Below are 12,990 nucleotides of genomic sequence, written 5' to 3' on the forward strand. Positions count from 1 at the left end.
GTTCTCGGATCCCCCCACGTGAGCCCCTGGGTGCAGCCGCTGGGTGCTGCTACTTCAGGAAGGACACACCTGCCCAGGGGTGGGGCTCAGGCACCCCCACGGGGCACCAGGTAACCCTGACCCTACTGAGAGAGGGTCTGCACACTCTGAGCATGTGGAGAAGCCCTATTTCATCTGATGGGCCCTGCGGAGGGGAGCAGCCTCCAGGTGGCCCCAGGTGGGCCTGCACCTCCACAAGGCCCCCACGAGGCCCTCTGTGTCCGGGGAATGTGGACCCTGGGCCCTTCCCCGCTGCGGGCCGGCTGGCGACCTGGGCCACTTGCCCAAACACCAGTGGCTCTTTCCTTGGCTCCTCATGGTGACGCCGTGGAAAAGCAGCCAGAGAAAGCCGTGTGGTGGGTGTGGTAACCACCCACGCTCCCCTGATGGGGTCAGGAGGCTGGGACAAGGCCTCGCGTCCCAGGCTGTGGATGGATTTAAGGCTTCAGGAAGAGCATGGTTCCGAAATCCACGGTGGAAGCCAGAGCGGGTTTCTGTCACGAACTTCAGATTCTCAGAACCAACCCAGGCAGTATCCCCACCCCCATCCTCCCCCCGCAGCAGCCGGGTGGCTCTGTCCACCAGGAGCGCCAGTGGGCGTGAGTGTCCTGGCCCGATGGCATTTTAGCCTGGGAAGCTGCCTCCCAGCGGGCCTCCCTCCATGGAACCCTGCAAAGTTCCCTGTCTCAGTCCAGACCCGCTGAGCCCTGCTGTCAGGCCAGGGTGCTGAAGCCAGTCCTGGGCATCGCCCAAGGGTCAGAGCAGCGGGGGAACCACAGGGACCCGGGCCCATGCCCCTGAGATGGCGCAGTGACACCTCCCCCAGGACCCGCTTCAGGACGTCCCAGAGAACCGACCATCCGCGAGGAGGAAACCAGGTAAACGCATTCCCCTGCGGGCCCCACATCAAGGCGAGTGCCTTTAAAAGACGGATCCTGAGCCGTGTGCTTGTAACTGTGGACCACAACCCAGTTATAACATGGCTTATGACTGTCCCTTTGCCCTCCCGCTTCCGGCCACAACCAGACAGTCCTGTCGGGTGGGCAAGCCTCCTCCCGGGTGCGAGTGGCAGATGCACGGGACAGCGGGGTAGGGCAGGGCAGGGCAGCCTGCGGCCCGGCCCCTGAGACCCCAGCCCTCCTACCTCGTTCCCCAGCAGGGCAGAGACGCAGGCTTCCGAGGCGTCGCAGATGGCTGTGAGATCGTGGCCCCCCTCCAGCGCCAGGACGACCCGGCCGCCTGCCAGGCCCATCAGCTGCTTCGTCAGGTACCCGAAACCTGCGAAAGACACGGGAGAGGCAAGTGGCGGGTGAGGCCAGGCCGCAGCGCCGACGCCTGGCAGTGGATCAAAGCGCCTGGGGGCACATCACATTGCCTTACCGAGGCCCCAGGGCTGGCACTCCGAGTGAGACACCTAATGGAAGCCAGGTTGGCTTGTGATAAATTCATTGGAGGATTTCGGCTTGGGATTCTTTTTGATCTCCGTGGGAGTAGGAATTACGGTTTTGGGGCTTTGATTTTATAATGCTGCAAATCATCTCGTTCAGGGGCGGATAGGAGCCCCGGGGGAGCCCCCATCTTGCCTGCCGAACCACAGAAACAGGGAGGCAGGAGGGTGGCGGACAAGGTGGCTGCCGGGGCCCGGCCACGTCCATCCCAGAGTCCAGGGTGTTCCGGTCGGCTAAAGTGCCGGGCACAGGTGTGCCAACACACTCACGCATGTGTCACCACCGCGTGCGCCCCTCCAGGGCCCTCCCGCGTCCACATCTGGCTTTCATCAGCAGCTGCGGTCTGTGCACTGCAGCCCAACACCCTCCCCACGGGGAACGAGAACGACCCTCCTCGGGGAGCCAGGCTGCCTGACCCCGTCTATCCGCACAGGCCGGTGCTCGGCAGAGCGGGCCCGAGGCTGGACTCTGCCTCCGGGCAGCTGTGGGCGCTGGTGAGGCCCTGGGATTCCCCAGCCTTGGTTTTGTCTCCGATGGCAACAGTGACGCTGGCTCGGAGGGGACTGCAAAGACCCCAGGAAGCACTCAGGGCGTGGGCCCCCTGCGCTGGGCATGGAGGACACGTGTGCCCTCTGTCTGTCCTGGTCTCAGCCCCTCGGGCCCCGGACCGGGCAGGTGGACTCTGCGAGGCTGTCCGCTGTTGCGGGGTTTCCTCTTCGCTGCACCATGCTCTCCCCATGTTGGGGGGGGGGCGCGGACAGGCTCCTTTGACTAGTGCCCGCCCTGGGGAACCCCAGGCATCCTGACCACTGCAACCCCCAAGTCGCTGGTCAGGGTGGGGGCGTCCGGGCCACTCTGTGGCTGGCACTGGGGTGGGGTGGGGTGAGTTATCACCTGCATGATTTGCTAGAGATGGACAGGACACACAAGTCTCTCCTCTCCTGACTGGAGGGAGCCTGCTCTCAGCTCTTTCTGTCTTCACAGAGTTTAGGGCCGGCACCCCCCAGGCCCCACGTGGGACGACAGCCCTCAGGAGGAGTGGGACCCGGTCCCAGCTGACAGCAGCAGTGGGCAGGCCACAGGCTTGCTGGGTCTCTGGGCCGGGAGCCCCTGCGGCCTGCGGCCTCGTGCTCTCTGGGGAGCCGGCGTCGTGGTTTCAGTAAGGTGTGAGGACATCTTTGGGGTTTTAGGGCTGTCTCCTTCCACAGCCACTGGAGGGGATGCCTGGCACGCGCACCGCCCGTCTGACAGCTGGCCGCCCGCAGACCCGACTCACACTTGGCGGAGAGGTTGTAGCCTCCGAGGGGTGTGGGGTGGCCCTCCACGGCGTCGAAACCCGAGGACACGAGCACCACGTCTGGGGCGAACTCGCTGGCGATCGGCATGACCACGGTCCTGCACAGGGTGGGGTGGGTAGACGCTGCGTCAGCCCAGGGCAGCCCCTGTCGCTGGTTGCCGGGGCCCCAGGGCCGGGCGGCCGAGCGGGTGGGGGCGCCCTGGAGCCCACGCCCTGGCCTTCCATGACCCCAGCCCCTGAGTCCATGCTGTCAGCTGCTTCGGACCAAATGACCCGCTGCTGGGATGCAGGAGGGACATGTAAGGTTAATTATAAAGAAATCCAACACTTAGGATCCCTAAAGGGAAAACCGATGCTTCAGTTTAAGAAAACCGACTGGTTAGAAGTATAAACAGACATTGAGGAGGTCAGGGGCTAAGTTACATTCGGGAAACAAGGCTAGAAAAGTAGGGGGAAGCTCTCGTTAACACAACTGACTCAGGAGCTTGCAGCCTGAGTGTACGGCTCGGCCTGGAAATCTTGCTTCATGCTGAGACAGGGAAGACTCCTGTCCAGTCCAGCATCTGACCTGGAACCAGCCTCATGGGCCTGGAAAGTGCCCCCTGACTTTCTGTCTCCCTCCTGCCCGGCTCCTCACCTCTGAGACATATCCCCGCCCCCAACCAGGTCTTCAGAAGATTGTGTGGGAGGGGCTTAGTATGCTGGGCGTGACCAATGGTCCCCGCCCCTCACAGGCTGAGCCCCAGAGAGGACCATGGCCACGGGGCGGGTCCCACAGAGGACCATGGCCACAGGGCACCCCCTGAAATCCCACAGGCTGTCATCAGGATGATATGAAATCACCGTTTATGACAGCAAAGTCAACTCTGGAAGATGACAACTTTGGCCAAAGAAACAGAATCAGTTCCATTCAGTTCAGTTCAGTCACTCAGTCGTGTCCAACTCTTTGCGACCCCATGGACTACAGCACGCCAGGCCTCCCTGTCCATCACCAAGTCCTGGAGTTTACCCAAACTCATATCCATAAGAAACAGAATGCTCAGTATTAAACACCTCTCATCTAGGAATGATCCTGGGTTGCAGTCCTGTTGAGAGGTCCCTCTGATTTCAGGTGGGGGAGGGCCGAGAACCCCGGAGAGCCACACACAGGTGAAGACCCGGCCCCTGCTCCGTAGGATTCGCAGTGAGGAGCCAGGAGGCCCAGCTGGACGCCTGCGACCACACACGGCCCAGGGGGCTTCCCCGGGAACGTCTGCCTGCGGCGGGCCAGGTGCTGAGAGCGTCCACCACCGAGACTCGCCGACTTCACCCCTGGCACTTTGCCCACCAGGAAACCCCCTTCTGGAGCCAGGGAGTCACAGGCCGGGTGGGCCTTCGGCATCCCGCCGCTTCTGTTCTTTGCTCTGAGGCTGTGCCCCGTTCAGCTTCCCCCGACGCCTCTGCAGAGCTGACGGAAGCGCTCCCAAGGACCCGGGCTCTGGGCCTTGGGGGCCACCCCTCAGGTCCCAGCAACACTGCATGTGGATCAGACCAGGGGCTGACAGCGTTCCTGCCGAGGGCTGGGGAGCAGACACTTCCATCTTCGGGACATCTGACTTAAAAAACACAAGGTGGGACTTGGCCCCTGGGCTGCCGTCTGCCAGCCCTGCCCAACTCCTGCCATTCCGACTCTGCTAAAGTTGCTCCACACATGACACCAGCCCCAGCTCTGAACGCTTCTCTGCGCCAGTGGGACGAGAGCTCACAGGAACTGGAGATGCGACGTAGAGAGCGTGGTCTCTTTTTCTGGCTGCGCCACATGGCATGTGGGATCTTAGTTCCCCGATGAGGGGTCAGACCTGTGTCTCAAGCACTGGAAGCGCAGAGCCTTAACTGCTGGATGCCAGGAAAGTCTGCAAGCGCTGTCTTCTAAACACAGCACAGGCATCAGAGCAGGCCCCTGGGGCTCGCGTGGAAATTCCTGGTCCAGGCTGGTAGGACGGGGGGGCCACCTCGGGATCCAGGAAGAGCCGTCTGCTCTCCCTCCACGCCCAGCAGCTGTGTCTGTCCCCCCAAAGGCACAGGCCACCGTTCCACCCTGCGAGGACCTGGCAGGCCCCTCTTCACGAGCCCTCATCATTCCAGCGAGGCTGGTTTTTAATTATTTTCAATGAAGTTCTTGTCACATAAACTTTGTCTTTGGGTGGGAGACTGGCTTTGGTCGCAATCTTGGTAGTGATTTTAAAGCCGGCACGATGTTTCAATGAAAACCACAGACTTTTCAAGCAGACGCTGGCTCATTCAGAGAGCTCCGGCAGCCGTTTTGAAGCAAGTGCATGTGGGCGCTCTGCTGCTCCGCTTTGAAGTATCGCGGAGCGATTTCATTTCTAATCCCCCCACAAAATTAAAAAAAAACAGCCCTGTGAAAACCATCATTAAAGGAGGTGAACACTGAGAGGGTCCCTGGCGTCTGTGCTGGGTGTGTGGCATCGCCCCAAAGCCAATCATAACAAGTTGTAAAGCACGGCTGATCCCACGTGTTGGAGTGCGGGTGTGTGGTATGTACATGCACGTCTGCAGGGTTTGGGGAGGGGGCTGGCTCACCGTCCAGGCGGGAGTCTGAGCACCTGGGAGAGCGGATGTCCGTGTACACACCCTCCTTTCCTCTTCCTGACTGGGACAATCGACGCTGTAATCCCGAACGCTTGCTACAGGAGGAAGATCTGAAATGGTGCTGTGTGCCGGGCGTGTGCTGGGTGGGTGTGCAGGACACACTGAGCCCCGAGAAACGTTGCCTCCCCTTGACAGGACTCGGCTTCCTCCTGAGTAGCAGAGGGCTGGACGCATCACTATTGACCGTCTGCCAGTCTGCCTTCTGGACCTCCCAGGATCACCCCACCCGGGACCCTCGTGCCAGAAGCAAGCTGCCAGCCCATGACCACTTAACAGGTGCTACAAAGAAAACGGGAAACTGCCTGACGTTTTATTTCTAGGATGAAGTTTTAATGAGCAGTTTAGTCTCAGAATAACAAGATCTAAATATCTGCTGAAGGCCTTCCCTCAAACCGCTGCTCTAAGGTGAGTGGGTCTAGGGGGTCTTTGGCGACCTTCGGCAGGACAACCGAGGACAGCAGGGAGGGCCAGGAGCCGCTCAGGGCAGCTTTCAGGGAGGAGACCCTGAGAGAGGAGGTGGCCAGATGCAGCTCTGGATGTGGGAAAGCGGGGCGGGGTTGGGGGGAAGAGGGCTACAGGGACGAGCCGCGGAGATCCCGGGGCCTTGAGCCCCACAAACCACCCGCACAGCTGAGCTCCTGGGCCGTGCCGCTTGGGACCCGGCCCGGGGCCTTCGCTCTGGACACACGTTCTGCCCCACACCTCCATCCTTTGCTCGCTGGCCAGTCCACACCTGCAGCCAGGTTTCCACAGGGGAAAGCCAGGCCGGGCGCCAGGGGAGGGGCGGGCCTGGCAGGCCGGATGACAGGGTGGACGTCGCTGATGGGCCAGTTCCTGCTCGGGCCAGCCTGGCCGCTCCGTGAAGGTGGCAGCGCCCGGGGGTGCTACGGGGCCCCTGCAGCTCCCAGAACCACGTCTTATCAGCCACACCGTAACCTCGCATGGCCAGACTCTGGGGTATGCCAACATGCTAACTCCCAACCCACAGTGAAATCTAAATGCACGAGCTGATTTAACAGCTGGCTCCAACTTCTAAAAGATAAATGACTTCTCAATACACCACCCAACTGGGGCCCGCACAAATCCACCAGACTGGCAGTCAACGGGCCGCGGTGCTGTGTTCGGGGGCTGTGCCCACCGGTGCCAGGGCCTTGGCTGGAACCAGGTTTCTGGCTGCTACGCTGCCCCTGGCTCCCTGCTGCCCCTCCGAATGCCCTGGAAGCACTGTCCACGCAAGCTGGCCCTAAACACCCCTCCCATGCGGCCCCCCGCAGCCTTCGCCCCGCAGGCTTCCTTGTTCACACTCACTGCTGTTTTGGACTGGTTTCACAGTTCACGTCTCCAGCCAGGAGAGCGCTCACTGGCTGGAGGTGCCGGGCAGAGGACGCTGACTGTGGATGCTGAACCCAGACCCGGTTTTACAAGAGGTTGTTGCTGGGAGCCCAACAGCACGATTTCAGAGACGGCGTTTTGATCACCGAAAACTTCCTTTCATTTATATTCTGCAAAGGGAGGTATGTGCCCTCTGGGATCTGGAATTTCTGTACACCGGCCCTGGGGGGCCCGGCCTCTGTGCCCCCTGCCCTGGGAGCCCACATCCTCTTGAGACCCCGCCCCCTCCACCAGGACTGCAGGCCAGGGGCCCAGCACCTGCTCATCAAGTACCCGAGCTCTGCTGAGAGTCGGGATGGGAAGGAAGACAGTGATGATGGGAACGTGACTGTCCTGGCTGGGCCCCGCAGTGGTGACGCCGTGGCCTTGGCAGGCTGAAAGCCGCCGAAGGCCGCCCCTGCTGCCGCCCTCCCCCAACAGGCTCTGCCTGTCCCCCCCACCGGAGCTGCGTCCCTGAGGCTTGGCCTCTTTGCTCTCTGCTCGCCAGCCTCCATCTGCCAAGGTGAGGACGTCCGTCCCCCCAACCCCCTGCAGGCTCCTGGGCAGCGGGCGGGCACCTCACCACTCCAGACCCCAATGTACTCTCGCCCTCTCCCCGCCCCTGCACTCCAGGCCCCACCCGTCAGCCCCTAGGAGGCCCTTGTGCTTGAAGGCTCCACGACCGGCCGTGGGGTCAGACAGGTGGGTCACACCGCCCGGCCTGTGCCTGTGGGTGCGTCCCCCGGCCCGACACCACGGCTCGGCCGGGAAGCCCCCACCTGAGGGCAGGAGGAGGGCGGGTGCCATCAGCACAGGCCCGCCTCACCTGGGGACCCTGCCACCCAAGAGGACAAGCAGTGTGCACCCCCACCTGTACAGGGGCACAGCGACCACGGGCTGAACACATCGCTCAACTCCCAGGTTTTACTTCTCTTTTCCTTTAAGATCACTGCAGAAGGATGTCCTCGGATAAACGCTCTGCCGAGGAGAAGACCTGGACGCCCCTGAAGAGCTACAGTGGCCGCTAGAGGGGTCCAGGCGGGTGTGTTCACAGCCCCCAGGGGCTGGGCCCTCAGGGACAGGCTCTCCGGAGCAGACACGCTACTGTGAACACAGCCAGTGCCCCAAACTGGACTCTCGAACGTGTTTCAGAGGGTCAAGTTTTATGTATAGTTTAGCTCAACAACAGCCAACCAGCGTTTTTAAAAAAGAAAAACATGGAAGAAACAAAAGCTCCTCAACCTTCCTGCAGGGCTTCAAAGGTTGGGTAAATGAAATGAACCTGCCCAGCTGCTCAGAATAGAGGCCGACCTCACTCAGAGAGAGATGAAGGCTTCCACTTGCAAACAGGCAGTTTCACCAGCATCTCTGATAACTTACAACATGGCCTGTACCCCCACACGGCGCTCTGAGGGCAGCAGCAGTCCCGGCTCCACCACCCCTGGGCACCTTTGTAACGTGGCCTCTCCCCCACACGGCGCTCTGAGGGGAGGAGCAGTCCCGGCTCCACCACCCCTGGGCACCTTTGTAACGCGGCCTGTACCCCCACACGGCGCTCTGAGGGCAGCAGCAGTCCCGGCTCCACCACCCCTGGGCACCTTTGTAACGCGGCCTTTAAACCCACACTGGGCTCTGAAAGCAGAGCAGTCCCGGCTCCACCATCCCTGAGCACCTTTGTAACGCGGCCTCTCCCCCACACGGCGCTCTGAGGGCAGCAGCAGCCGCGGGCCCCGGGGTCCCGTGCTGCCAGGCGGCAGGGAAGTGAGGGGTTAAGAAAAGTGCACCAGCACCTCCTGGCCCGAGGCCTCTGCTGCCTAGCAGACTTCAAAGCTGCTGGCCTGGCTGGTTTGAATTAAGGTCCCCTTTTCTCCCAGAGTCTCCAGGCCCAGGAGAAAGTGCCGCTGCCTCTGGCTTTCATTAGGGGCAATTTTCTTATCTCTTCTTCATCTCGGGCTTGATCTCCTGAAATGCAACGAGGCAGGCGTGGGTCTCCGAAGAAGGTGCCGCCTGGAAGGCATGCGGCGAGCGTCGTCCGGGCCCCCAGGGAGCGGGCAGAACAGGGGAAACGGCTCCTGACCCTCCTTCCCCCCTCCGATCGATGCCCAGGGAACCATAAATTGTAAACTTCAAAGTGCTATTTTACATTAAAATCAATAAAAGAAAAAAACCCTGAAACAATTTTCCTTTTCAAAGAGGCTATTTGAGCTTTAAAAAGTTCACTTGATAGGGCATCACCATGTACACACTTGGCAGAAGATTAAAACGGGACATCAACAGCAACTTGGGGTGAGGGGTCCGTTGTAATGCCGGCAGGCAGGGAGGGGGAGACCCCCAGGACCCGCCTCCTGCCCGCTTTTCCACCCCATCAGCGTGCCCAGCACCCCGCGACAGCCCTGGAGGCCGGTTCAGTCGGAACCTGGTCCGAAAGAAGCTGGAACTGCCATTTTTATCACTTTAATCCATAGTTTAAAGACAGCCTCCACCAGAGTTCAGCCATGCCGGGTCCCCTGAGGCATCAGAGGTCACTGGGCTGTATCCACGCCTCTCACCCCAAGTCCAGACACTTTATTCCCCAGGAAGCCCCTGAGGAGGGCCAGTTCTCCGGGTGTGGCATGACTAAATGCAGGTGGCTGGAGGGCATCCCGGGGCGGGCGGTGATGGCCTCCACAGTGAAGGCCGGTTCTGATTTCCTGAAGCTGACATTTAACCGTGTACGTGAGCGGTTTTCAGATGTGATGTCCGTTTGGGGGAGTCCTTCTCCCCTAAGTAAGGGGGCGGACAATGTCACGATTGCAAGAGAAAGGAAACAACAGTATTAAAGCCACTGAGATTGGAGGAGAGTGGTCCGGGGACGACCCCGCGGGCCTTCTGAGGAGGCGATGGGGTCCTGTCTGCACTGACCACTTTCACTGTTTGCGCAGCTCATTGCTTCAGCCGTTATTTGTGGGAACAGGGTGGCAGGCGAAGGGGCCTCACGTTGGCGGAGGCACCCCTGGGCCTGGCCTTTCCATCCCCAGACAGCTGCCCTTGAGGCTGGGGACCAGACGAGGGAGCAGAAGCTGTGAGGGTCGTGTGACCCCTGCGGCCACCTCACCCAAAGCCCAGCCCAGGGCAGGAGGCAGGGAGGGTCTTCGGCCAAGCTCTGATGGCCTGGCCTTTGCTAGGATCTCAGCTGCCAGACGCGACACAGTTGTGCTCACATCCATGCACGCCTCTGCATACATAGCCATGTGCACACGCATGCACACAGACACAGGTGGGTCACAGCCACACACACACATAGATACAAGCACATCACACACACACACACACACACACACACACACACACACGTGCCCGCATGCAGGACAACCAGAGCACGCACTCAGGAGGAAGGGAGGAAAGTCCCCTGGGAACTTGATGGGCTCCAAAGCCTGGTGCAGAGGCCATGTCTCAAACAAAGACAAAGGTCTGTTGGGCTTTGCCACTGATCAAAACCCTCCTCCTTCCGAGGGGCCCTGGACACACACTTGGCAGGGGCTGCCCCCCCCATCCCCCACCCCCACCCCCAGCCACTTGCTCCGACTGCAACAGGAGGAGGAAACCAGTGCTACTAGCCCCGGGAATCCCTTCAATGTGGCCCAGATCGAAGCAGAAATCACGGCTTGATGACAAAAGCAAAGACGGTTTCACAGAATCGCCCTGTACCAGATTCCCCCGGCCCAGCCTAACACGACGGAACTGGGGTGAACGGGGGAGTCAACTACTGATTTTTATGTCCGTAGAGGAGGGATGCTTACTTCTGTTTCCCATTATCTCACAAAAGGTTTTTTGAAAGAAGAATTAGGAGATTAGGAGCCTTTTCAGACTGCAGCACCCGATTCTTGTTAACCTCACGCTTTCTGACACCTTCACCCAGCCTTCCTCACTTTCTTACTATCGAGACCCCAGATGGAGTCCTGGTTTCCATGTGACACACAAGACAGGAACCCTGCAGATGGAAGGTGAGAAGATGGTCTTGGGGATCCCACCTCTGGCCTGAAGAGCAGACTGTGAGAAGCCTCGGGATTCGTCCCCCAAAACAGAGACAGCACGACTGGTCCCCGCGGTGCCCGGGGAGGAAGGGGGTGGGCTCACGAGGGAAGGTGAAGGTCAGAGGAGAACAGTGAAGCCCACAGGAGCTGGGGCCCTGCGGGGGGTTCCCGACTGCTCCCTAAGTGCCCCACGGGGCGGAAGCCAGGACCCTCACCTAAAGGCTGCCAGGTACTCTGCGTCTCCCATGGGGGGGTCCAGGCCGCCAGTGAAAGCCATGTTGACGTTGAAGCCCACGCCAGGGCCTGTGCCCACCTGCATGGAGGAGAGAAATGCGTGCCACGACCTGAGTGGCCCCTTGGGGTGCGCCCCTCGCCTGCTGCCCGCCCCTGACACGCTGGCTTTCAGGACGGGGCGTTTTCAGAGGCAAGAGCCCTGTTTCCCCGCGCATGCAGAGTGTGGGGGCCGCGCACCCCACCTGAGGCGGGGGCACACCCATGAAGGGCCGCAGGGACCGCTGCGAGCTGGCTGTCTGCCCCGACTTCCCGTCTAGAACGAGACCCCGAGGCGGGCGGGCCCATCTCCTTGGATGGGATTCCCCACTGCCGGGCTTCACCGCTCAGAGCAGGGACCTTTGCTAAAGTCTCGGGGGGTCACTCGGGAGCCCACCGTGGGGCACCCGACTGGCGAGAGGGCGGCCGCCCTGAACACGCATGGTGACTGTCCAGCAGCTTCTCCCGAGGGCGAGGGTGCCCGCGCTCACCGGCTGACAGCCCTCGGTCCGCCCAGGTTAGAACCAGGGCTCTCCAGGGTGTCGTCTGCATTCGGATCAGACACGGCCCGTGTGGGAACGTGGACCAGACGTAGCCCATGTGGGCACACGCGAGGGATCCGGGCTGACAGCCGACCCCAGGCACGCCGGCCCCCTCTGCTCGTGGGCGTGCCCACACCTGCCCTCCCGCTGGCCCCCCAGGCCGCGCCTGCGGACGGAGTCCCACTCACCTCGTCGGGCGCGCCGCTGCCCGGGAAGAAGTTGCCATCGTCATAGCGGTGCAGGGAGATGTAGAGCACGCGGGGGTCGCTGTAGAAGGCCTGCTGGGTCCCGTTCCCGTGGTGCACATCCTGCGGGGGTGGGGGAGCTCAGCGCCAGTGCCCTCCCCGGGAGGCCGGCACCCCCGCCCAGCAGGGATGAGCCCCTGGCTCAGGGCCCTCAGCAGGTTTCCCAGGTGTCTCAGCGCCCCGGGGGCTGCCGTTTCCAGGCAGGGTCATTTGAGCAGTGTCGTGCCCCAACCCCAGGAGGCAGGGTGGGGAGCTTGGCACCGCTCTCGCTGCTGGGGTAAATGCCCTTCCCGCCAGCCTGCAGCTCCCACGGCTGCTCTTGGGAGCGCGGGCTCAGGGCCGGCTCCGTCAGGGGCTGAGAGATGCGGGCAGACCCAGGACACCGGGGGTGCCAGGCCCCAAGCGGGGTGACAAGCCACACGAGTGGGTGGCTGGCGGCTGGTGCGTGAGCTGTGGGCTGCAGACGAGCCACGGTTTTCAGCCCAGGAACTGCTGAGAATCCCGCACATGAATGCTGTCTGAGCTCATTGGAGAAAACATGGAAAGACAGCTGGAAGTGGGGGACCAGCCGGACTCCACCGAGGCCTGGGGGTGAGGGTGGGGCAGGCGCCACCCGCCACCATCTGCGGCCACAGCAGAGCTTCCCGTGCAGCCCTGGACGGCAGCCGGCAAGCGCCCGCCTTCTCAGGGGCTTTGTGTCCCCAGCATCTCTGACTGCTCCCCACGAGGGGCTGATGAGGGGCTCCCTGGGCTGAACAGAGCAGGCACCAGGTGTGTGAGGACCAGGGTCAGCAGCCCACGCTCTGCAGCCCCAGAACTAAGGACCTCTGACCAGCGCCCACCGCCTGGAGCTTGGGGTGTCCTGGACTGTGCTCCGGTTTTACTTTTCCCAAACTCAGGAGGAACTCTGCAGCATAAAGGATAATCCCACCTGAGGTACCTGATCTTTTTTAACTAAAAAAATTATGAAATGGATCATAAAAACCAAAGGGAATTTTCTCCCCTCCCCCCCTCCATCTATGGCTTGAAAAACTATATAATAAAGTGAATACCTTGAGTACCCACCTCCTACTTTTGAAATTCAGTTATTCTACGGCGTTTTTTTTATAGACT

General features: G+C 61.2%; 1 protein-coding gene across 6 annotated transcripts in view; it reads right to left on the reverse strand.

Moving 5' to 3' along the window:
• HDAC4 (histone deacetylase 4) overlaps window positions 1-12,990 on the reverse strand; it is a 287,685-nt gene that overhangs the window by 13,487 nt on the left and 261,208 nt on the right. For all 6 annotated transcript variants that reach the window (XM_061122627.1, XM_061122630.1, XM_061122629.1 and 3 more), the window contains 4 exons: window positions 11,821-11,940; window positions 11,036-11,133; window positions 2,764-2,882; window positions 1,184-1,317 (listed from right to left, as the gene is read on the reverse strand). In XM_061122627.1, coding sequence (XP_060978610.1) covers window positions 1,184-1,317; window positions 2,764-2,882; window positions 11,036-11,133; window positions 11,821-11,940 — 471 coding nt within the window. The remainder of the gene's footprint in view (window positions 1-1,183; window positions 1,318-2,763; window positions 2,883-11,035; window positions 11,134-11,820; window positions 11,941-12,990) is intronic.

The sequence above is a fragment of the Dama dama genome, chromosome 20 (genome assembly GCF_033118175.1).
Source record: "Dama dama isolate Ldn47 chromosome 20, ASM3311817v1, whole genome shotgun sequence".
Lineage (NCBI taxonomy): Eukaryota > Metazoa > Chordata > Mammalia > Artiodactyla > Cervidae > Dama > Dama dama.